Source organism: Miniopterus natalensis, chromosome 22 (assembly GCF_054644295.1).
Source record: "Miniopterus natalensis isolate mMinNat1 chromosome 22, mMinNat1.hap1, whole genome shotgun sequence".
Classification (NCBI taxonomy): Eukaryota; Metazoa; Chordata; class Mammalia; order Chiroptera; family Miniopteridae; genus Miniopterus; species Miniopterus natalensis.
In genome coordinates, this window is record NC_142102.1 from 3,142,378 (window position 1) to 3,168,315 (window position 25,938).

Here is a 25,938-nt window from a genome sequence, read left to right on the forward strand (position 1 = left end):
CTGAGACTGCAGACCTGGGTTTGGACCCTGTTTTTTCTTTCATTCCCTGGATGAACTCCACAGTCTCCGTACATGGGTCTGTCGTGAGTTCGATGTGAGAGCTGGATTACCCAGAGACGAAGCTGCCCCAGCAGGCAGATGGCTCCCTTTTTATTTTCTGAGAAAGGACCTGGAACAGAAAGGAGAGAGAAGATGCACATTTGAGCTGACTCTTTCAAGCCAGGCTTCTGATTGAGCTTGGTTCTCCTGAGCACCCAACACCTCCTCCCACTTCCTCCGGAGAAGCCACAGGTGGCATTGCAGGGCACAGCATTGGGGACCAGGCGTTTCCCTCCAGGGAGGCCAGGGCGTGGGAAGACACAGAGCCCCGCCAGCCTGCAGAGCGGCCCCGCCAGACAGCACCCCGTTTTCCTGTGGAGCAGGAGCCTGACTCTGTCCCGTTGTCCGTTGGACCAACGGCCGCACGCCCTTTCTCCCATCACCCAGGCAAGGCAGTGGGATGAAGCTTTCAACACATCCAAGTGCTCACTCTGGGAAACTGCGGAACAAGATCTCGGCCAGCCTGGTCTCTGTGTCAGTGTATGTGTGAGAGCTTGCGTGGGAGCCGTCGGAAACATTCACAGAGGTCAAGAATGTGGGGTTGGGGTGAACAGATTTATGTCCCTCGTTTCCTTTGGCTTCCTCTCTGCCTGTGCTTCCTTCTTGCCGGCCCCTACTACCCATTCATTGTCATTTCAAGGTCGTCTTGGACAGAAAAATTAAGTCACAAGCTCCCTTTTGCAGCTCCTTAGGGCTCTTCCCAGGGAGGTTCCCTTGGCTTCAGAATGGGTTATGAAAAGCGTGGGGTCTTGGAGCCTCTCTCTTTCCCTTTGTTAAAACAGTTTTAAAGTCGATTGCCAAAAATATATGTTTGTTATGGAAAAACGAGAAGCTTGAAGTAAGCAAAACCTCTATGAGCTGCTGGCAGGATTGGCCCCAGCCCCTTCTCACCGTCTCCCCAGCCAGTTTGGAGGCTGCACCTTGAAAACTGTCACATCCACCCGGCCGCCTGCCCTGCCCTCTCCTCTGGGTCTGCAGGATGCCTGGGGCACCTGGTAGGACTTCTTTGCCCTGAGGCAGTGGCCCTGGGCATCTGTACATCAGAACCTCAAAAGGAATCTTTCAGATCTACTGAGCTGGAATCTGGGGGTCGAATGGGTGGGTGGGATCTGTGACAACCCTCAGGTGAGTCTGAAGCCAAGCCAGGGTTGGGAGCGCGGAGGCTCTGAGCCCCACTTATGTGGAAGTCCACGCCGTGCTGAGAAGTGTCGAATGCGGGTTATGTTTCAGGATCAAATACAACTGAAAATCTGCAGATTGGAGTGGGATGAGGGAGAGGTGACTATAAAAATTAGGTCACCCGGCCGGGCGAGGCTCAGCAGTTGAGCATTGACCTAGGATCCAGGCGATCGTGGTTCAATTCCTGGTCAGGGCACATGCCCGGGTTGTGGGCTCGATCAATGACTCTCTCATCATTGATGTTTCTATCTCTCTCTCTCACTCTCCTTTCCCCTCTCTGAAATCAATAAAGATATATTTAAAAAATTAGGTCATTGAGCCACATGCCAGTGGTGGGTTGAACACCCGTCCTGACAGAGGAGTAGAATCGAGGACATGAATGAGGGACAGGGTGTCAGAAAGGGGAAGGCAAGGTGTGGCCCATCCAGGATCTGCCACTTTCTTTGACAATTTTGCTCAGTGCCAACCTTGTCAGACCTGCTTCATCTTCCACCCCAAAAGATTTTTAAAAAGTGAAATGAGAAGATGTGGCTCCAGAATGCACCTTTCTCTACCTGAAGCTGCACCTGAGTGTGCTCGGAGAATTGCAGATGAGTGGACGCTTTCTGCCGGCCCGGGATGGGCCCCTGTGAGAGGATGAGCCTGGCACCCGCCACTGCTCGCCTCACCTGGTCCCAGGCAGGGCCCCGCCCCAAACAGCGCTCTGGTCAGCTCCCGCCTGGGGGAACCCGTGGAAGGAGTTGTGGGAAAGCTCTGGTTTTAGAAAAGAAGGGCCCAGAGCCCTCCTTCCTCCCATGAGCATCCTGCAGCCAGAGTGAGTCTCTCGTACCCGCAGAACCGGGGCGGGACCAGGTTTTCAGCAGCTTTGCTCTCTCATTTGTCCACAGCTACGTACCTGGGGGGCCCAGGGGAGCTTTAAAGAAATAATGCTCAGAAATGCCTTTCATGTTGTCTTCTTCTTCCAGCGTCTAAAACTAGTTGCTGCCCGAGTAGAGTAGCTTGGGGAAGTCACCGTAGGTTGAGGATATTGACTAGTAATTGTTTCTGATCCATGACTTGGCAAACATTTTCTTCCAAAATGTTTTCAGCTGTTGGAAGGAGTCCCTCCAGCAACCGAGCGTTACGTATGGAAGAGTTTAGCTATAAAAGGAGGGTCTTGTGTGGGGTAAATGGGCGTTCCAGTTGGAAATGTGACGGGCGACTCCGGGCAAGCGCGGCTGGCCAGCATTCCTCACCGTAACCGTGACAAGTAAAGCAACACTGTCACTGTGGGCAGGCCGACTCAGCAAGATTAATTACAGTGTCTTCTTCCATTCGTGGGGATACTGCACATACCTGACGACTGTGTTTTTTTCTTTTTAGGACAGATTTCTGCGTGCACAAAGACGAACCGTGCGACACCGTCGGTAAGTTTCGAGTTAAAGCTGTAATCTAAGGGGCTGATATATACCTTTGATAATTTCTGCATTTCCTTGTTGCCTTTTTTCTTGGAAATTGATAATTTGAATTCATTCTACTTATTTTTCCCAAAAAGTTTTGAGGTTGCTTATGACAGAAGGCATCTAGACAAAGGGTTAGTCAGGAAGTTATGAAATGTTAAGCCAGGGGAGTGGCCCCCAGGCTACCCCAAGGTGACTATGGTCAGGGGCGCATTTGTTTCTGAGCCTCTCGGTCACCAGTGCAGGAGGGGGATCCTACTGAGTCACGCGGTTGTCGTGAGACAGAAGCTTGCTGATTTATTCTCGTGCCCGGGGATGGTTTTTACCAGGTGTCCTAGGTGAAGTGTGACTGTGGTGGGAGACTGGTCTCCCCCACCAGCCTTGGTGCCAGACTCATTGCTTTCCGGTCAGATAGTAATGGTACCACCAGCACTTACTGCAGGAGAGAACACACTTTTCTTCTTCCCCTTCCCTCCCTCCTCTACCATCTCCCCCTCCACTCGCTGTTTCCTCTCTCTCCCCTCCCCAGTTATATCTGGCTTGCTCTTCTCATAGGTTTCAGATTGGATCCATTCTTTGAGCATCGGAATGGACTGCTCGCCTAACAGGGAACACCCAGAGGGCTTTCGATTTTGTCTGTTATAGCCCAAACCTTTATTCCCCAAGAGGTCCAAATACTGCATCAATGAGAGGGAAATTCTGTGTTTAGAAGTGTAGGAAAATCGAAGGAAAACAGCATAAGACTGAAAAATATATATTATTGTGGAATTAAAATGTTCAAAAGCTGTGCTTCCCATGGAGCCCTCCGGTCATGGGTCATCTCGAGCCTTCTCTTTGGTTCCACCACATGCATGTCGGCGACTTGGGGTAAATCTTTGTCATCCATAAAGTGATCGCTTCGGCCTACGTGACTTATAAGGCCCTTCAAAATCTAGCACAATGACAGCTAACATTTATGTCACCTTTTAGAGTTTATGAAATGATTTTTTTATATGTTGTACTTTATCAGTCCTTTAAACGAGTCTCAGAGCTAGATGTCAGAAACCAGCTAGCCAATGTGTGCTTCCTGTTTGGGGACTGCCTGCCTAACAGAGTGACTAGACAATGTAGTGTGACATAGGCCTTGATAGAGGGACAGCTGACACATGTCTAAATCTGGTTGGGGCTGTAGGTGACTACAGTTAACGTTGGCCTCTGTCTACTGCCAGAGCTGCCAGAGCAAGGCCTGTCCTTCCCATTGTCCAAGGGTCAGCTTGAATGGCCACCGTACTTCTGCCCTGGAGGGGCCTCTGCTCCACACTCCTGCTCACTGAGCTCGTCCCTGTGGAGACACTGATCTCTCATATTCCTCAGAGGACACTGCACTACATAGACACGGGCTTTACCCGTGTGTCATGTCCCTCAGCATCTGGTACAGGTCTTGAAAGACTTAGTCACTGCTCTTGATGAATGAATGAATGAAAGGTTGAATGAATGAATGAATGGTTGAATGAATGAATGGTTGAATGAATGAATGGTGAATGAACGAATGAATGGTTGAATGAACGAATGAAGGAATGAATGAAGATGCAGGAATTCCAGTGTTTCAAACAACGTGCATCTGCTTACATGGTTTTCCTTCACGTGACTCAGAGCTGGCTTTTATTTATTTTCTTTAAGTATATAACTTTCACCTCTGCCCTTAGGCGTGATGACATATTATATCTCAGCTGCCGGAGGAAACTCCCCGAGTTCCATGTTCCCCCTGAGAACCTTCGGGTGTCCTGTCTCACTGTGGGGCTGTTTGGACCTTCCAGCTCTGAAATTGCTGAAGGGTGCTGTTTGTCCAGCGTGTGGCTCCTTTCCCTTTTCCCACGGTATTCTGTGGTTTGATTCCGTGAAAATGATTAGTGTGGGTTTTTTTTTTGAAAAGTCAATTCTACTTAATACTTCCTCCTCGAAGTTCCCACTGCTTTTCTCTTGTTTAGTTTCATAATATGCTGATATTTTCTATTGTCTCCTGTCTCCTGGACCCCATGGTTACAGAATCAAACAGGACCAAACAGCTGCGCATGGGCCGTGGCGGGGGTGCCTGGGGAGCAGCTGGGATGGCCCTCTCCTCTCCACCTTGGCTGAGCTGCTGATTAAATGGAAGGGTTCCCAGAGAGACAGGGCGAGGGGACCGGTGGGAGCCCCTGGGGCCGGCCTCATGGGCTGGTTGCAGCATTTCTTTTGCCATAGAGCTGCAATTGCCAAGATAAACATAAGTTCTGAGATCAAGTGGAAACCCCAAGAGGTTTTCATCTAGGAAAAATAAATCTAGAAGTGTTGGGCCAAGAAGTCCTTTTCTTCCACACCCAGATCTGCACAGCCTGCGTGCGAAAGTCGGAGGGAGTGGAGAATGCTAGGGCACCGAGGAGGCAGGTCACGGCGCCAGAGGGGCCCAGCTCTGTTACTCCCCATGCGAGACCTTGGGCTTGTTCCCTTTACCTCCCTCCGTGGCATCGTGGTGGGACTTCCTCATGCCTGTGGTGATGTCAGGATTAAGTATGCGAACAAATAAATGTATGGCACTTGGCACAGCGCCTGCCGCCTTGGGAAATGGTGGCCGTGATTTTTATTAGCTACTTCTCAAAGCTGGCCGGCTGGTGCAGGGTCTTAGTTTTGGAAGGTACCTGATGCTTCTAATCCATTGGCAATTCTCTCCCAAAATACAGTTGACCCTTGAACAACACTGGGGTTAGGGTGCCGACCGCCCCCCCCTGCACAATTGAAAATCTGAGTGTAACTTTTGACCTTGGAGGATTGGTTCCAGGACCCCCAGGGATACCCAAGTCCAAGGATGCTCAAGTCCCTTATATAAAATGGCATGGATCGGTGCATGCTGTGCCTCTGTGGATTCTCAACTGCAGGCTGAAAATACTGAGGGCCAACTGTATATTTATTGAGAAACAAATCTCCCCGTAAGCTCATCTCCACACAGTTCATACCCACGTTGTTCAAAGGCCAACTGTTTATTCTTAATCAGACCTCTTCTAACCACACCTACGCTCCCATCACAGTCTAGGCCTCTGTCACCCTCATCTGCTGCTCTCCTCGCCTTGATAAGAATTCATGGTCCTGGCCCTGGCTGGGTAGCTCAGTTGCTTAGAGCGCCATCCCGATACGCCAAGGGTGCAGGTTCGATCCCCAGTCAGGGCACATCCAAGAAGCAACCAATGAATGTGTAAATAAGTGGGACAGCCAATCAATGTTTCTCTCTCTCTCTGTCTCTCAAATCAATAAAAATATATACTTGAAGATTAAAAAAAAAAAAAAAAGTGTTTTTCCAGTGGGATGACCCCTGTAAGGCTTTTCTACCTGTGAGACCTCAGGCAGTTGAATGAATGTGCACGGCCTCAAACGTAGACCCTAAAATGTGAGTAAAATGGTGTCTGGGTATAGGACCGTTGTGAGGTAGGAATGAGGTAAAGGCCAGGCGTGCTGTCCTGCAGGGACTGAACACCCAGTCTGTTTGCCTACATGAGGCCACCTGTTCAGGTGCGCAGCCAGAGAAGGACCCAGTTCTGGTGACTCTGAATTCAACACTTTCCGGTGTTTCCCAGAACAAGGAAGGAGGGGGACAGTCTATGTAATATCTGTGCCCCACTAGTGGGCCTTTGATTCTGAAAAAAGTGGGCTTATTGGGGGACCGTGTAACATCTCTCCCTGACTTGACCTGGGTCTAGGAAAACCAGAGTATTTCTTCCACATCTGTCACTGTTTCCCTGTCCCCCAGGCTCCCAGAGCCCACGCATGTGTTCACACCCAGGACTCGAACAGCGCCTGTGCCTTTTAGGGGGTGTCCTGGGTTGGAGGTGAGGAGGGGACTTAGAGAAGCCAAGCCTCCCATCCTAACTCTGCCCTGCAGACAAAGACCAGCTTCCTAGGCTAGTTTGGGGGGATCTGTTGGCTCTGTGAGGAAAGCGTTGTCTTCCGAGATTTATAATGAAATTTGGAACTGCCTTCTGGCCTGGTGTCCCCAGCCCAACCTGATTTTTCTGCCTATTTAATTCTGACCATGACTTTCTTCATGACTTCAGCTGAGGGAAAACAAGTCTTGACTCTCAAGACAATCCAAGTGGGGCGAAGGTCTCCTTGATGCATTTGTCTGTCTGTGAAGTTCTAGAGTGAGGAACATTTATAAATAAAACAAAGGTTCAGGAGTTAGATTGAAGACTAAGAAAGGAATACGACACCCGAGATTTTTCCTGTGTCTGCGCGCAGCCCAAATTTGGGCTCAAAAGGAAAAAATAAATAAATGACAAAGACTTACTACACATCGTGGAAGTCTCCGTGTAAGATTGCGTAATAAACCATGGACGAATCTAAGGCCGGAAAATATACTCTCAACACTCGGGAGAAAGCAGACAAGAGAAGACCCTTTTGGACAAGATTTCTTGAGATCAGGAAAACCCGGCCCTTGAGCAGCCAAGCAAGTGGTCCAAACACCTGCCCTGAGGACGCCAAGGGCGTGCTGGGAAATTACTCATCGGATGACCTCACCTCTGGGGAAGGACATTTAATCCCAACTCAGAGATCAGCTGTGAAACATGTAGATGAATGTGGCTTGGTGGCACATGGTCCACGGACACGGAAGCTAGGTCCCCCGTGAGCAGCGGCCAGGCCCTCGTCTTCCAGCCCCTGCCCGGCGGGGCGCGGGGGCTGCGGCCGTCCCGCAAGCAGGCGGCCCTCGCCTGCGCAGTTCAGGTGGCTGGTGGATGAAGTAGGAAGCCAAGGCGCACCGGGAAATGTCTTTAATGAAATGAGAAGTACCAGAGACTTAGACGGAGGGGCCACTGCCAAGAGGCATTACACTGAAGCCTAAATTAAACTTTTCATTGGATTGCCTGATGATAAGTGGTTGTGCCTTTGGGATTTTATTGTCTTTGATAAATGGCATGAGTTCAGAATCGAAAGCAACCCCGGGCCGTAACATAACACAGCGCTGGAATTAATGAGGCACGCCACCACTAGATACAAAGCAACCGAGATCACCCGATGGAAGTATTTAGCTTGACGACTGCTTTGGATTCTTTCTCCCCTCGGATGTGTGGGCTGCGCATCTGCGCGCCGTTGGGAGGCGCTTCCAACTGCGAAGGTCCTCCTGGTGCCAGCAGAGTTCTTGCACCGGGAGGGAAGGGTGGCTGCCTTCCAAGACTTACCTCGGCGATCCCTCCTGCTCCTCCCCACAGGCCATTCTTGTCCCCTACCTGCTGGGAGACAAAGTGACGGCCTCCTAATTGGGTCACCAGGCAGAGTCAGAACACCTGTGTCTGGTGGGGGTCAGTAAAAACAAGGCGCTTTGCTGCTTCTGCTAAGATATGTCCCCGCATGCGCGCGTGCGTGTGTGTGTAAAATTTTATTTGTAATTGCCTTTCTTCTAAGTGTTATTGTTACCCATGACATACCTTCATTTAAACCAGGGGTGGGGAACCTTTTTTCTGCCAAGGGTTATTTGGATATTTTTAACATCATTCACGGGCCATACAAAATTATCCACTTAAAAAATTAGCTGTGAAAAAGCTCCTATATTTATTGAATTTAGAGTCCCACCTGCGGTTGCCTTAGCAGGGCCAGACAAAATGATTTTGAGGGCCGTGTACGGCCGAGGGCCGGACATTCCCCACCCCTGATTGAAACAATAAAACCTTCTGTTAAAAATCCAGAACTTCCTAAGATCTGCTGAATGGCTGCACACAACGGGAATGTTAAACATTAGTCTCTTCTGGGCCAGCTCAGTGGCCAGACCTGAGACAGACATTAGGAAGGTGCCATGGGGTGGTCAGACCCTCTATCTTTGCGGAGCTTTTTGGCCAGCGTGCCCTTGCTGTGCAGACCATTCTGAGTCAGACGGGTTTCCTCTGCATCTCAGTCTCCCCTCGAGCCATTGCTGGCCCTCGGGTACTAGCAGGGGCTTTCTGAGAAAGTCACGTGAGGGCTGAGACTGGACGTATGAAAGGGAGTTGGCCATGGACATGTTTGGGGAAAGAACGTAGGAGGTGAGGAGATGGCCCCTTTTGAAGGCCCTGGGGCAAGAAGAAGCCTGTTGCCTTCGAGGGACAAAAAGGAGCCAAATGGTGAGACATAAGTTTGAGTAGGAGGCAGGGCCTTGCCCCACAGGGCGCTGAAGGTCCTGTTGTGTATGTGGATTTTATTCTGCGCAGTGGCTCATTGTCAAAGAGTCTGGGGCTCAGTGACCTGGCCTGATTTACTTCTAAAGTGGAGGGTGGGGCCTGGCCAGTGTGGCTCTGTTGGTTGAGTGTCATCCTGCGCACTGAGAGGTTACCGGTTCGATTCCCAGTCAGGGCACGTGCCCAAGTTGCGGGTTTGGTCCCCGGTCAGGGTGTGTACAGGAGGCAGCCGATCAATGTGTGTGTCTCTCTCACATCTGTGTTTCTCTCTCTCCCTCTCTCTTCCTCTCTCTCTAAAATCAATAAAAACATATTTAATAAAAGAAAAGGAAAGTCAGTGCCTAAGGCAGCCAGTGTCGGACAAAGAGCTCTCTGTGTCCTTCTGTGGCCACTTCGGAAAATGTGAGCCTAGGAGAAGGTTCAGGCAGATCAGAGAGGACCCCGGGAAAACAGTGCCCTTTCCCAGCCTGTGCCCTTGGGGTGAAGAGCAGGGACCTTAGAAGAAAGAAGTTTTTGCCTCCGCACTATGGCGAGGGTTTTCCCTCTCCAATCAAATCCCTTTGAGTCCCCTCCTGGAATTTGTGGTGATGGAGTAATTTGTGGCATAGTAACCATGCCCACGTCTCAACCAGTTCTTTTACCCCTCTCACCATCTGTGGCATTAGTCACATGTGACCGCAGAGGGAGAAATTGCCACCCATGAAAATCCCTTATCAGCAGCATCCCCTCCCAGGTGCGCTGTGCTGCCCCCAGGACACGCATTAGACACACCTGTGCAGTGTCATTGCTGAGTAGAACCCAAGGGCTGTGGTCCGGGGGGACATCCCGCATACGCGAGTCACTGCCACAGAAGTCCCCGCAGATCCTGAGGGTGTCGTCACTTGGGGCTGGGCACCTGTCTCCTCTGCCCTGTTCTGGACCTGTCGGGAAGGCAGAGTCCAGCTGTTGGCCCCATGGGAGCCGCTCAGGGCCGGCACAGGCAGACAGCCCTGTGCAGTGTGGTCATGAACCCATGCAGAAGTACAGACTGTGTCTGGCCTCAAATATGTTTTGTTTAGTTTTTCTTATTAGTTTGCCAAAATTCGCCTCCCCCCCAAAAACCACCGTGCTTTTCCATTCCCTGACTCTGGCTTTTCTGGGTGGATCTGGCAACATCCCCAAATGGCAGCAATCTGCCGGAGATAAGTAGTGCTGCCCCCTTTTGACAGTTCCCAGTTTGTCACAGTCCCCTCCAGGCCCTCTTGTCTCTCTTCTCTGATACTAAGTGGCTAGTGCCATGCATCCTGAAATTTGTGTGGTTGCATTTCTTCTAGTGCATTTAAAGGAAACTCAAATATTCCTTTATGTACATCTTTATAAAAAGTGAGGAAATGAAAACTAGGGTAAGAAGACAGTGCTTTGAGGGGAAAAAATGTGGAAGAGTATATTTCTTTGGAGAATTAAATCACAGAAAGCACCCCTTTGTGATCGAAATGCCAACACAGCATGTCTGTGTCAAAAGAACACAATTCAGCCCTGGCCAGTGTGGCTCAGTTGGTTGAGCGTTGCCCCATGCACCCAGGCTTTGCTGGTTCAATTCCCAGTCAGGGTGCACGGCCCAGGTTGCAGGTTCGATCCCTGGTGGGGGGGTGCACGAGGCAGCCGATCGGTATTTTGCTCTCACATTGATGTTTCTCTTTTTCTCTCTTCTGCTCTCTTTCTAAAAATCAATTAAATTTTTTTTTTTAAAAAAGAACACAATTCAAAGACCATTATAAGAGAGCCTGCCTCACCTGTTGAGTACCTGCCTGGTCTTCACTGGCATTCGAGTTTGTGACTCTTGTCCTAAAAGGGCCATTCCTCTACGCGAGTCACTGCCACAGAAGTCCCCGCAGATCCTGAGGGTGTCGTCACTTGGGGCTGGGCACCTGTCTCCTCTGCCCTGTTCTTGACCTGTCGGGAAGGCAGAGTCCAGCTGTTGGCCCCATGGGAGCCGCTCAGGGCCGGCACAGGCAGACAGCCCTGTGCAGTGTGGTCATGAACCCATGCAGAAGTCATGACCCAAGGTCATGATGAAGGGCAGCCATGTGAGCATTGTGGATAGAATGGTTTTTCTGTCTGCTCTGCTTCAGAGGAATTGTCCTCCCTGGCCTCTGCCCAGGGGTGACCCCTCCATCATGGTAACCTAATGATATTTCCAAATATTCCCTAGGTGGACAAACACTGCCCTCCAAGGCTTACCCCCTACAAGGGGCAGAACATGGACGGTTGTGCTCTGGGATAGCCGTGGGCAAGAGTGGTGGGACCCGAGCCCATGCGCTTGGCATGGGGAGGGCTCAGAGGCCGCCCAGGTGCACAAGTCACCCAAGCCCCGCGCACTCCTGGCTCTGAGCCGATGCCTGTCAGGTCTGCCTCCTCCTGTGGCAGGGCTCCAGCTTTTCAGAGGATCCGGCAGAACAAAGCCACGCTTGTTCTTATCACACCTTTGTGTTCAAACGTGCCATGATCCCTTTGATCCAAGTGAGCTGGCAGGAGCGCCCCGCTTGTCTGCCAGCCTGGTATTAAGAGCGATCCAAAGCCGGACGGATGCCCAGACTTAAGCAGAGAGCTGTCTGCACAAAATGGCACCTCCTCGGTGCTTACCTGGCCCTCTGCTTCCTTCCGGCATCTTTTTTGGTGTTTGTACCACAGTTGACATTGTTTCACGTTGTTCCACATTACAGATTCCGGTGAATCTGCAGTCACTACAAGAAAAAGGTCACAGTGCAAACTGTTGGGGTTGATTGCAATGGTGAGGTCAAGCTGCCGTTCATACCTTCAGGAGGCTAAGGCGCAATTGCATTAAACAGGACATTTGGGGTGCACACATCCACTGGCTGAGTAGGCCACAGATCGTGGAAGGGTCTCAACTGGGCCCCTGTGTGGTGAGCCAAGAGCATTTCCCAAGCCCTCCGATGGTGTCTGCTCCGTGCTGGGGGACCCCAAGCACCCGGCAAAGGTGCCAGCTCCAGGGCTGGAGGAGTCTCGGCCAGGCCAACCCCGAGCGCAGAGGGAAACAATGGGGCCTTATTCCTGCTAGTGGGAGCCGAGCTCCTTAGAGGCAGACGGAATTCCGGACAGTTTCACACCAGCTCGCCGACCATCCCACCAGCCTGCACAGAGACAGGCTTCCACCTCTCTTAGGAACAAATTCCAGAAGAACTTGGATGTCCCGAGAACACACGCACAGGGTCTTCAGCAAATGGCTCTAAAATGTTCTAACATTAGATCGCGGCGATGGTCGCACAGCTTTGCTCACGTTTTGTGGGATGTGACTTGTATCTCAGTAAACAGAAGGCTCGGTAAAGCAAGTAGGAGAAACTGCTACCGGTTATTGATTCCACTGGAAGGAACAGGGCTGATCACATTAGTATTGCGGCTACTAATGTTTCCCACTGTTTTTCTGGGGCCAGCGTGACCCTGTTTGAGGAGTCTCCTGGTACAGAGGCCTGATGTTGACACACGTCTGTCGTTCATGATGAAGGGCATCCAAGGTCAAGGTTTCAGTTCGTCAGTTTCACGTGCCGGGTTCAGTAAATGAATTAGTGTCACTCTGAAATAGTATTTTATCTTGATTTGCATTTTCGGGATGGCGCATGACATCAAATGTCTTTTCATGGGCCGACTGGCCATTTTGTATGTCTTCTTTGAAAAAAATGTCTTTTCAGATCCTTTGCCCATTTTTACATTCACTTACTTTCTTTTTGTTATTGAGTTGTAAGAATTCTTTATTCTAAATACAACTCCCTTATCAGATAAATAATTCGAAAACATTTTTGCCAGTTGGGGTAGTTTTTTCACTGATTCTTCGTATACCTTGACGTGTAAAAGTTTTTAACTTTGATGAAAGTTATCTATTGATAAGTCCGGCTTATCAATCTTCTCTTGTGACTTGTACTTCTGGTGTCATACCTAAGAAACCAGGGCCTAACCCAAGGCCACGAAGGTTTACTCCCGACTTCTTCTAAGAGGTGAATCATTTTAGCTCATATATTTAGGTCTATGATCCACCTTGAGTTAAATTTTATGTATGATACAAGGTAGGGGGGGGTCTAAATTAATTTCTTTGCATGTGGGTATCTAGTTGGTCCTGCACCATTGATTGAAAAAACAATTCTTTCCCCCATTGAATGGGCTTGGCCTGGGTGACAATTTAGTGGGAAAATCCAGATAGGTACTTTCTCCTGTGAAACACAAGCCCTCTTACTACTTTTTTCCTTTCAGAAAGATGTTTCTGAAATATAACATCCACTTCCAGGACAAGTACCTATTGTCTCATCATAAATTTACTGTCAGTGCTCTTTTTGAAAATAGTATTTTATGCCTCATTTCTTATTCATGGTTAGAATTGTGTGTGAGCAAATTTGTAGAAAGCCCAGGGCAAGAAGACAGCATGGCCTCAGAGAGTGACCAGAAGCCCATGCCTCTAAGACATGCATCCAACAGGAGTTATGGATTTAATCGTAGTAAATATCTTCATTCAGTTTTTATGAACTCACCTATTTCTCCATTCGAGAATGTTTTCCGAAGGGCTCTTTCCCCCGACCTGTGGGGAGTTGTTAGGCCGCCCAGAGCACCAGGACCCTGCAGAGCTCACCTCTGGAGGCATCTGGGTGAAGCACCCAGGTAGCTTGGTGACAGCAGGAAGGCTGCAGGGCAGGTACCAGAGTCTGAAAAGGGGGTTCACTGAATCTGTCTTTGAAGGGAGTCAGTGCAAAATCCAGGTTGAAACTGGGTCGGTGGGGGGGGGAGACCAGAGCAGGAGTGAGGATGTGTGGTGTGGGTGCCAACGCCGTGAGGGCGCACAGTGGCTCTCGCTGCCCAGCCGCGTCCTTGCCTCCAGCACATATGAAGACAGTGGCCCCTGAGTCCTGGCCGGGTGCTCAGTTGGTAGGAGCGTCGTTCCATACACCAAGGAGTGGCGGGTTCCATTTCCAGTCAGGGCACACACCCAGATTGGGGGTTGGATCTCCAGTTGGGGTGCGTATGAGAGGCAGCCGGTTGATGTTTCTCTCTCATATTGATGTTTCTCTCTCCCCCCCCCCCCTTTCCCTTCCTCTCTTTAAAATCAATGAAAAACATATCCTTGGGTGAAGATTTTTTAAAAAGAGAGAGAGTGGCCCCTGAGACCAACAAAGACGTGCTTTCCAAGCCCCCAGTTAGTTGCTCTTCTGTCTCCAGCTCCCCGCTTGTCATGTTAATAAAAGCACCAAGACAATCAGCAACCAAAGCCGCCACTAATTGTGAAATCGTTACAGGCTTCTTGGCAGAGTTTTTGCTTGACAAATACTTTCTGTTAAACTTTTTTTTTTTTTTTTCTATTTGGACTTGCTCGAAATAATTATAGTGATAGATAATATTTGCTCAGGGTTTACTCTGTGAAAAGTGCTTCACTTGCGTTATCCACTTAATCCTTCCACCGTGAGGTGGGTATTGGCCTCACCTCACAAATAGGGAAAAGGCAGAGAGAGATCCCGTGACTGCCCTCGTCACCCAGGTGGTAAGTGGCAGAGAGGGACTCAGACACCAGCCCAAGTTCAGAGCCTGCCCACCTTGCTCACCCTCTCGGAACCTGCTGGCCCAGGAAACCCACCATGGTTTACATCCCCAAGAATGGCACCCGGTCTGCATCGGAAACAGTGGCTTCTGAGTCAGTGCTGCTTGAGTAAGCACAGTCCTGGTTCTCATGGAGCAGATCAGGCAACACCTTTAATCGTGAATGAGTGACTCCAAATAGGAGACCGGTCCTCAGAGGGATGGGGTCTCTTGGGGAGTTTGCCGGCCATCCTCTCAGTGGCACGTGTGTCTGATGTCTATGTCTTTGTGCAGGAGAATGGAAATATACCAGAAGCTCCTGTCAGGTGGCTCCACTCGCCCTCAGCTGTAGAGCAGCCCAGGGGCCTTGGGGACCATCCTCACACTTGGGGAGGTACCTGGCTGCCTGGGTTACTCTCACCAGATCTGCCTAAAATGTCTCTGGCTATGAGAAGTGTTTCTGCAGCTGCTCAACCAAGGACAGCGACGGTCAGTGTGGATCTCCTAGAGTCCTTCAAGTTCTCCATGGCTGTGTGAAGGCTCCAGGTGGGGTTCTCTGTGCTGGGGGAGCGCAGGAGACAGAGGAGGAGAGCTAGTCATGGCCTGGAATCAAGGCTAGAAGTCAGATTCTCACTGCCACGACAGTGGGACAGTCCCAGGGCTGGAGTTATGAAAGGAATGCTAGCTATTTGGGCCTGAGTCCACTTGGTAGATGTTCCAGACGAGATCCAGACATGAAGTCAAAAAAAGAGGCCAGGAAAAGAGTCACCCCATCTCACGAGCAGCTCATCCTGCGTGTCAACATCTCGCTTTGCTGTGGGAAACATGCCCCACCACCTTCTTTCCGCATTTACCAGTCCATCAATTTATTATGGCCCCTGCATTCCAAACACCGCCGTGGGGGCCGTCGCCAGAGCCTGCTCTGCACAGAGCAGGGGCCATGAAATAGCGGTTAGCGTTCTACAGTTACTGTGTTTTCAAACGAAAGATCTTATACTGAGAGGGTTGGAATTAATATTTATTTCATGATACTGAACTGAGGTGCAAAGATCAATGGGACAGGAGAATGGAATGGGGTAGTTCTGTCCCCTAAGAACCAGTTATCTTTGCCGGGCAGTAATGAACTTGTCATGAGACATCACAGCAGACCTCTACTTCTCCTGTCATGGTTCCAGCCGAGCTAACCTAGGCCCATCTCGGAGGAAGTCCATAGCGTATTTGGAACTGGGGTGCCTACTTAAGGGAGGCAATCCGGGTGCCACTGAGAAACAGTTGTAGCGTGCTATGTGGGTGGTGGGCTGGGTAGATGAAGCTAGAACATTCTGTGGTTTCTAGTACTGGGAAGAGTGGACAGTGGTCAGGACAGAAGTGTGGTTAAGAAATGGCCTAAAAAAATCTTTGTGCAATTTCATACTCTCTCGGAAGACCGTCTCCAAGGACAGATCCCTGTGTAGAGGGCGTCTCCCTGCCTTCGTAGACCAAGATTGAGAGTGATTTATGGGGAAGCTAAGCTCTGCTCCCTTCCTCGCCGGCAGGCACTGGCGTGGGGTGTCCTCCGAGGGCGTGTGCTGCGGACGGGATGAAGGAAAGCCCACTTGACCTTAAACTTGAAGCCGACAAAATGGGTGTTGACATCAATTTTCTGGACAATGGCAATTTGTAAATACCCTTCAAGTGGGGAGCGAAATCAACAAACGGCTTTTACATCCTGTTTTTACTCTCGTGAACCCCAAACATACCCACTTTTTAGAAATACTCATTTGCAGAAAACAAAGACAATTTGTTCCAAACATCGGTGTGTGCTCTGCCTCGTGAAGCCCAGGCCCATTCAGTTCGCGGATCTTGATTTAAAAAACTCCAGGATACAGTAAAGGCCCTACAGTTAAATGCAGCCCTGGGGAAGGGGTGGGGGACTTGTCCAAACAGAGCAGATTGGTTCCTTTGTAGACTTCATATATATATTTTAACACTTAGGAGTATATCTTTATAAATCACATATATGCATGAACATATGTCTATGCATATCCCCCAGCTGTGTTTTTGTTTTTTTTCATTTATACATTCTTAATATAATACTTAACGCAGTACTTAATTCAAGGGTCTTTCTCAGTAAACTGCATGAATCTAATTGAAATCTGCCGTTCCCCTTTCGTATCGTTTCAAAAGTAACCTCGTCGGTGAATGATGGCAGTTAGACCCTTACTGGTTTCTTCCATGAGTCAGCCAGTCGAGATCTGGCACGTGCTACAAACCTTTGGTTATCACTGTCCCAGGAATGCTTGGCTGATCCCGGAGGGCCGAAGGGTAATGTTCCCAGGATCTTTGGTCTGACTTGGCTCTGCAGCAGGGATTGTTTTCCTGGGTAATGTCCTTGATTATATTCTGGGATTCCTGCGTTTAGCGTTTTTAAACGTTTCCAAGGTTGTGGACCCCTTTGGAAATTTGATGAAAGCTATAAACCTTTATGCAAGGAACACACACACACACACACACAGAGCGAAGTTTGCGCCGTTTCAAGGGTTAAAGACATCTGTGCTCGAGTCTTTTCAGTTTATGTTTTAATAGAAAACTCCTTGGACTTTGAACAGTAGTTGGCAGACTTCGTGTACAGTCCCTGGAACGCGTTACGCGCAGACCTGGCTGCGCGTCTGTCTCCCGTGCCTGCCTTCCGTTCCCTGAGGCGGGGACCTCCCTACCTCAGTGGCGGCTAGAGGCGTCCACAGCCACACTGCGTGCTCCCCAGGTTCTCCTTCTTGGTTGTAGCATGAACCCGGGGACGTGGCTTTACCCTGGACCTGGGGACGTGGCTTGGTCTCAGTTTCCTCTTATGTAAGTGAAGGTGATAATGGCATCTCTTCAGAGGGTGGCCGTTGTGTGTGTGCACACGTGCACGTGTGCCTCTGTGTGGCCACTGTATGCACGCACACTGGGGTGTATGCACGCGCTGTGCACACATTGATTCTCATGTGTGTTTGTGCACACGCGTGTCTCAGGGACTGCAGACATTCCTGCAACGGGGCCAGGTGGAGGTGCAGCCTGGCGCTTCCCTGGGCGTAACCACTTCTCAGGGCCTGCACCGACCAGCTCCCCTAGACAAGCGACATGTTCCCTCAAATGGCTTCAGACCCGTCGCCACTCTTGAACAGCTTCTCACCTTCCTCGTCCCAGTAGCCTTGGGAGTATTTATCAGCATGCCGGGCGTGAGCTGCTCTTTTCTGGTGATTTTGCTTTGCGCTTCTGTGACTACCAGTGAGGCGAGGTGTCTTTTAAATCTTAGCTTTGTCGTAGGAATTGAAAATATCTCTGTCACATCTGCCATTTGTCTTTCACTTTATTCCTGATGCCTTTTGTCACTCAGACATTTCCGGTGGCATTGAGCTACGTATCTCGGTCTTTTTTGTTATGACTTCTGCTTTGGTCTTGTTTAAATTTTTTTTTATTTTTATTTTTTACCATTCTAAAATTATCATGACATTCCCCTATGTTCTCTTCTGACAGAGGCACAGTTTTTGTTTTCACACATGTTTATTTAATGAAGTTAGAGTCTATTTTTGTGCATATGGTTTGAGATGGGGAATTTAATTCATTCATTTCCGTGAGCGTCACCCATCATCCCGGGGCCATGTATTGACTAGTCTGTCATTTTCTGGTTCACTGCTCTTTCAGAAAGAGACAGGAAATCTGGATTTTATGTAAACTTTCCTAATATTTCATTGTCGGTGACTGATTAGCACTTACATTCACATACCGATTGGTCCAAACAGAACGTTTCTGCAGTCCGCATTCTCGTGGCCACCGGCCTGCAGCCTTTGGTCCAAGACCCACGGTCGAATCCAAGCTCTGCCACTCGCTGTCCGACCTTGGGCCAGTGGCTGACTTCGTAATGTCCTCACTCCCTCCTCAGTACCATGGGGATAATAATAGTATTTAACTCCCCAGGGGATTCTAAGTGTAAAGCGTGCTAATGCACGGAAGCTTCAGCACGGGGCCCGGCACACACATGGCCGGCGTTTGGTAAATGTGCGTCACCCTCATCAGTTATCCCTCCCTGTCCCAGTCGCCTTCTTAAGCAGCAGAGTGGGTATTCCATGATGAAGTCGGCGCTGGTGTGCATTCACTCATTCGTGGAGCTCACTGAGGGCGGTTAACCTGCACTGTGGGATCCCGGCCGGATTGTTCTGGGCGCCGCCTCAGAGACGCTTAGTGTCTCTACAGAGGTGAGATCTGTTCGGGTGCCTGGACCATGATGGAGGCGGGGCTCACGCTGCAGAAAAAGTATCGTCATGGGCTCTGGGCACCTAGAGGAGGGCAAGGGAGTACGTCCTGGCAGGATCGGGGGAGAGTCCATGGACGAGGGGACACCTGAGTCTGGATTTTTAAGGACTAATTGGAGTGGGGAGGAACACGGGAGATGACTCCTGAGAAGAGATTACGATAATCCAAGCTGAAAGTGATGACACAGTTCTGGACTTGGGACCAGAGAGAAAGGTACACACCCTGGAGGCCCCGTCCAGCAGGAAGCAGCCGGGCTTGACGATCACCGAGATGGGGCTGGTGGGAGGAGGGGGAGAGAGGTTGGCCACGCTTGTGAGCTTTTGAATTTCGAGGGTGAGGTACTTAAGAAGGCTTCAGTTTGGGGTAGCAAGTCCTGTTTGGGATGGGCTGAGTCTGGGGCAAGTGTGGGACAGCCAGGCTGGCCAGCCTTGGTGAAGTGCCAATGAGCGCCCGGTCCTGGGGACTCGACAGGCGGACCGTCACCAACACAGAGACAACACAGGAAGATATGAAATAGCTTAAAACATGAAACGTGTTTATTCCCTGCCTTTGACATTTTAACAATAGACACTGACATTCACTCCATTTCTGTAGTCTGGGACAATCTTAAAAATCCAAGGTAGCTGCTAGGATCCCAAGGTTTAATGTCTCCCCAAACTGATATGTTGAAATCGAATCCCCAGTGTGATGGTGTTAGGAGGTGGGGCCTGTGGGGGGTGATGAGGTCAGAAGGATGCAGCCCTGATTGGGATCAGTGCCCTTGTAAAGGAGACCACAGAGAGTCCCCTAGATTCTCTGCCATATGAGGACACAATACGGAGACTGAGACCCAGAGGACAGCCCTCGCTCAACCATGCTGGTGCGCTAATCTCCGATTTCCAGCCCCCAGAACTGTGAGCAATAATTTTCTGTTGCTGATAAGCTACCCAGCGTGTGGTATGTTGGTACAGCATCGCCCCTGGGCGATAAATGGGCTGTATCCATAAGCACAGAGCAGTGAAATGACTTCTACCCAAAAGCACACCCTCCACTTTCTGTCATGTCCTAACAACAACTCCCAGAGGCCGGGCATCTTCCCCAACTACCCACCTTCCTGCCCCAGATGGGCCTGTTTCCTCTCGGGGTACCTGGTGCCCACCTGACTTCATGGGGCTACTCTCATCAGCGTTTCTAAGAGGCCAGCTTTTGTTATGTTTGCTTTTAAATAAAAAAAAAAAGTCCTCATTTTTGCCTCCTGTCAGCAGAGGCGGAGCCCCACGCACGCCTCCCTGGGCCATCAGAAGGGAGGGTTTGTCGCGGTAGGTTGACTTCAGCTCAGGGATGCTGAGTCAACATCTGCATGACAGCCAGCTTCCCGTGGTGGGTGCTGGGACTTTTTCTTAGCTGAGGGGCTGTTGGGTCCTGCCAGGGGAGTGTTTATGGACTGACTTCTGCTCAGGAGCTGGTGCCCAGAGCTGCCCTGGGGCCTGGCCTGACCTCCCCCACATCCCCACGCACAGCCTGAGAGCCAGGCCCACCCTAGAGGGGCCCTAGGACAAAGCACAGATCAGAAGCACCCTTGGTACTGCAATTGACCCTCACCCCGGGTCTCTTAAATTCCACAGTTCATCCCCGGGAGAACGGCTTTGCTGGGCTAAGCATTAGCAAGAAATGTGGTTTCTTAATTATTCTGAGAAAGCTTTTCTTTTTCTTTGCTAACTTGGCAAATGCTTCTGTGCATGGCCTTGTATTTTATTCTTCCTGTAGAAACAGAGCTATTAGTATGAGAGGGAGTGAGCTGTATGTCAAGGTCGTCCCAGGCAACTCTCAAGAACATTCCATTGCAAGGGTTCTTGGAATATATACAGTAAAGGCGAATTATAGAAGCGGCTCATGTGGTCCAAGAAATACAAGTAAAACAGGTAAAGTCGGGAGATGCAGATAAAAGCAGACCTGGGTAATTAATCCCACTCTGACTAATCAATACCACTTTGACTAGTTAACTAATTTATACCACCAGGGCTTCATCTGCCCAGGACTCTGAATATGCTTAGGACAAACGCTTTATGTCTAGGTTTATTGAGGTATAATTGACAAATGAAATTATGAGATACTTAAAGTGTACAATGTAATAATTCGATGCATGGATACATTGTGTAAAGAATCCCCCCCATGGAGTTAATTAGCACATCCATCATCTCACGTATTTTTCTTTTATTTGGTGAGAACATTTAAATTCTACTCTCAGTAAATTTCAACTATATGATACAGTGTTGCCAACTATAGTCACCTTGTTACACATTAGATCCTTAGATAAGACAAACTCCTATCATCTCTAAGTTCACTCTCAGATCCCCTTTGAGGACCTCTGCCCCGTGGGAGCCGTCGTGAGCTCATTCCCCACAGGGGGAGGTATCGTTTGGCAAAATACACCCCACCTTCTCCGGGCCTCCCCCCACCCGAAAGCCCATTTTTCCTGCAAAGAGGGAGGACATCTAACCCACCAGCAAAGGGAAAACATTTGTGAGAAGAAAAGAAAGAAAGAGGAGTCTTAAATCTGTTGGAGTCAGACTAGCAAAGCTCCTTTTTAAATTACTGACAAAAATAAATGCTAAGCGATGTGGGAGGTGAGGAAACGTGAACGTGCCACAGCTTTCAGAAGTCCTGTGGGCCCATCGCTGCGGGAGTTGGCATCACCCTCACTTGTATCTTCACCTGTGTTTTTGGTGTTGTATCTAAGACGGTTTTGCCTACGGTCAGAAGGATCTCCTTCTATGTTTTCTTCTAAGAGTTCTGTAGTTTCCACCCTTACAGGTATAAGTCTATGATCTGCTTGGAGTTAATTTTCGTGTCCTTTGCACATGGCCATCCCATTGTCCCAGCACCATTTGTTGAAAAGACTCTTGTGGAAAATCAATTGACTGTCAATGTGAAGGTCTGTTTCCGGACTCACGGTTTTGCCCCTTTGATCTCAGCCTCTGTCTTTCCGCAAGCACCACACCGTTTTGATTCCTGTAGCTTTGGGTGGGTTTCAGAATCGAGCACGGGAGCCCTTCTGTGATCAGGCTTGGGAGCTCTTACCTTCTAACGTTGTCCGCTCACCACTTGATTTTAACCTTGAGTAAGTGACTGAATTTTTTCATTTCATCCGTGTTCTGCCCGGTAAGTAGGTGTTAGGCCCCCGGCGCTTTTGAATCGTAGTGACAGCTGCCGCGATGCTCGTGCGTGAGGAGGGAACCCAGGCTTCTCTTTGAGCCGTTGCCCCCGCTCTGCGCCCGTGGGGCGGGGATGGAGACCTTGGCTCACCCATCCTTCCCCGAGGCGATGCTCTGCCTCATTTCCACTCTCCTGGTCTGACTGGTGCCATGGTTTTCACGTTTCTGTGCCTTTTTTTTTTTAAATGATGATTTTGCTGTTGAGAATGGCCTCCGAGGGTGAGGCTGAAGCGCCGTCTTGTATTCCGAGGCACCGAGAGGCTGCATTGTGCCTTGCGGAGAAAACGTGTGCTCGATAAGTGCCCTTCAGGCAGGGGTTTTGGTGCCGTTGGCCTTGAGTCCAGGGTTAATGAACCAACGATATATATCAAATAAGAGGTCTTTAAACAGAGACACACGTAAAACAAGGTCATGTATTGGTCGGTGACAGTTGATGAAAATGCTGTGACTCGAAGGACCCTAGCCCTGTATTTCCTTTAGAAGCAACGGTCCTATATTCGTGAGTTCAGTGTCTGTGCTAACTTTTTAAAACCTAACTGCCCCAAATAATGAGAACTGATTGTAGTTATTTTTCATTCATCACACCCTTGACTCTAAGACATTTGCTTTTGTTTATTTATTTTTAAAAATAGATGTTTTTATTGATTTTAGAGAGAGATGGAAGGAGAGAGGGGGGAGAGAGAGAGAAACATGAATGTACGAGAGAAGCACAGATCGGCCGCCTCCTGTTACGCGCCCTGGCCGGGGATCGAACTCGTAACCCAGGTGTGTTCCCTGAGCACTAATCGAACTGGCAACCTTTCGGTGCATAAGACGTGCTCAGCCAGCTGAGCCACACCGGCCAGGGCAAGATCCCTGCTTTTAAATGCGGTTCACAAATTTAAATCACACCTCCAGCCACTTAGCGAGGTTTACAAGACACAAGGACCTGCGAATGAGCCTGAGTGTGGGACTCGATCTCAACCGCCGCGGTTGCCAGTGAACAGATGTAAACCGCTTCCTTGTACCTGGCACGTGGCGTCCCAGCCACAGCCACGATGGTATCCGTACCTGGAGCAGCTGGTGGGAGAAACCTGAGCCCAAGAAGGTCCGAGAAGTGGGCAGCAGGGCCCGCAGCTGGAACTGTTTACACACGACTGTTTGCTGGATGAGCCAGAGTTTATATTGCCCTGTGTTGTTTACTTCTTAGATCTAGGATCCCATGGTCAAGCCCGAGTTGAAGAATTATGTGCTTACACCATGCCGTTTTCTACTGAAAAAGAAAACAATTAAACCTCCTTACCCAATTTCCTCACCAAAATCGTGCTCCTCCCAAGTAACAGAAAGGGCGGGAGGCGGGAGGGGGTCCGCGCTGAGCCGACGTGGCTGGAAGGCAGGTCAGGCGGCTCTGCGGGACGTGATCCGCTCTTGGGGATGAATTAAATACACTTCTCTAGCATCCGAAAAACCCTCCCCAGCCCTTCATTTCTGTCCTCAGCATTTCAGGTTTTAAAAATGTGTTTTGCTTCTTGAACCTGTGCCAGGGGTGTAGTAGGGATGGAGCTGGGATAGAAGCACACACTCAATCGTGAGTTGACTGTGAACTCCCTTCATGTCAGAATCAAAATCCAGGGGACTTTTTTTTTTTTTCTGTATGTCCCCTGGGATAAATGAAATATAACCAATAACTTTAATTTTCATAGCAAGTATATAGTCATTATATTAAGTTTAAGCCAAAACAAAAGAGACGGCAAAAGAGAAAATTAAAAAGACCTATAATGACTTCACCATGTCTTGGAGGTAACGGCTGTTAATATTATTGCGTCTATCCCTCGAGTCTTTTTATCTTTAGGATTAAAAGCAGAACCTTGACTCTATCCCACCCACGTCTCTGTATAAACACATTAAGATCCAGGGAAATCTCCTAAGTCCTCGAAGATTATTCGTTGGTGGTTATCAGAACTTCGGTCAGGGAGGCGCAGGGCTTGCCTGGAGGAGCGTGAGCGTTGGAGAAAGAGAGGCCTGCGTTTCTATCCAAGTCTGGTTACTGAGCCTCCATTTCCCCGTCTGTAAAATGGGGCCGTGATACTTACCAAGTAAGGGAGGGTCAAGCACGGGAGCCAGGGCCCTAATACATGCTAGCTGCCTTCCTGCTTCTCTTGTGTTCCCAGGAGCTCTGCAAGCATGCGGAGTTGATGCTTTTAAAATTTCAAAAGTAAGTTCTACTAGGATTTCTCCTGTGGAGAATTTTAAATCACAGGAGACTGAAACCTTTGAAAGCACCTCCCTGGGGGCTAAGAAATCCTTACTGTCCGCAGACGGGATTCCAGTTACCCCGGAAGGTCCCTCGGGTTCCTCAGCCTGAGCACCGATGTTCAGAGAACTTGAATTTGCAGACTTGACTTTTTCGTAAAATAAATCAGTGTCAAGAAAACAGGGTTTTCCTCTTTCCTCGACAAGCTCCAACATGGGGATCGGGCGGGTGTTTGCCGGTCGCCGCCTTTGCAGCCGGTGGTGACGGGGTCTCTCCGGGCCTCCAGCTCACCCTCCCCTCCAGACGGCTGTTCCTTTCCAGGAAACGTGGAATAGTGGTGGCCTTTGTTTCCCGCTGAAGCTCATGGCTTAATTACCATTTATTCCCTGCAGCTCTGACTTTTACAACAACCTGGGCTTTTCTCCAGACTTGGTTGTGGGAGTTCTCGCATTTCCACGCGCGCAGCTCGTAAACGCGCCCGGCTGCTGTGTGCTCCCGTGTCCCGGGCCCTTTGCTCTCTTTTTTCCGCGCTTTGCGTCGCTCGGCTCTATGACCAGGTTGCTCACAACTGGAGTGAATCATCAGAAAGCACTGGACCTTCATCCACCCTCGTGTGAGAATATTTTTTTTTTTTTTTTTATAAATAAACTGATCCTTTGTTTCTAGCTTTCAAAAAATCATCTGTGCCTTGGAAAAATTAAAATGTAATTACTGGAAGGCTCTTTGCTTAGCTGTTTCCCCAGCATTGTGTTACCTAATCAGAGTGGGAACTCAGAGCTGCCTGCTCTGGGCCCCGACTGCGGCTGAGGCTGGGACATGTTTGTGTGGCATTCAAAGCCTGCTGGGTCAGCAGACACTCTGGGGACAGCGAGCTCAGAACAGCTGGCCTTGGATGTTTCCTTTACCCCCTCACCAGACGGCTTCTCCCGGGCATGCTCATCGGATTGTTTGTAACTGATTTATTGGCCTCGGAGGCCTGGCCTGGGCTTGGGAGTGTGCTGCTGGGTGTGGGTTTAAGCGTGGGGTGGGTGTGTGGGGCGGTGTGTGCGTGCACTGCACACACATACTAGCAGGGCTGTGTGGGAGCATTCCACCAACTGCTGGATGCTTTGCAACAACCCACAAAGCATTTTTTAAACAAAACCAGAGAGATGACCTTGAAGGCACCTCGAAGCCCGATCGCACCCTTGCTGGATGTCATGTCTCTCCCTCCAGTCGTCTGCATGGCTGGGTTATGATGTCCACGTGCAAAATAGCATCTTGAGGCCAAAAGACATTTTTTTCCCCCCTTTCATCAAGAAGGTCTTCACCCTCGGCCAACCGTTTTTGCTTTTTTCTAAATGAAAATAGACATGGTGTGGTGCCCAGTTCAGTGTGCCCGTCCGTCTGGATCTGTTGGAGGGGACCAGACAGGAAGGAGTGGCTGAGGTCCACCCCAGTTTGAAATTGCTGTCAACAAAGGGGATGTTAGTTTAGCTCTTTGAGAGCCGGGAGGGAGGTTCATTTTAATTAATTAATTCCCCCGTCCTGTTCTCCTCTGCCAATTCCTTCCCTCCATGCCTGTGAGGTCATCTTTAGGTCCTAAGACACCTTGTGCACATCGGTGAAAGGGACCCTCTGACCCGGGCAGTGTACAGCTTGGCTGCAGAACAGGCACCCCTGGAGCAATGGCCACGGCCCCTCCGTGCCCGGCACAGGGGCGGGCTGACAGAGTCCAGCTGACCTCGGGGCTGGCAGAGCCACTGCCCGCTGCACACTCCTGTGACCTCACAGCAGGGGGAGCACTGAGCCTCCTCAGGTGCGCCACCCGGCAG

General features: G+C 49.8%; 1 protein-coding gene across 3 annotated transcripts in view; it reads left to right on the forward strand.

Moving 5' to 3' along the window:
• The window catches only part of ADAMTS17 (ADAM metallopeptidase with thrombospondin type 1 motif 17), a 155,286-nt gene that overhangs the window by 38,198 nt on the left and 91,150 nt on the right, over positions 1-25,938 (forward strand). For all 3 annotated transcript variants that reach the window (XM_087829135.1, XM_087829134.1, XM_087829136.1), the window contains exon 7: positions 2,641-2,684. In XM_087829135.1, coding sequence (XP_087685261.1) covers positions 2,641-2,684 — 44 coding nt within the window. The remainder of the gene's footprint in view (positions 1-2,640; positions 2,685-25,938) is intronic.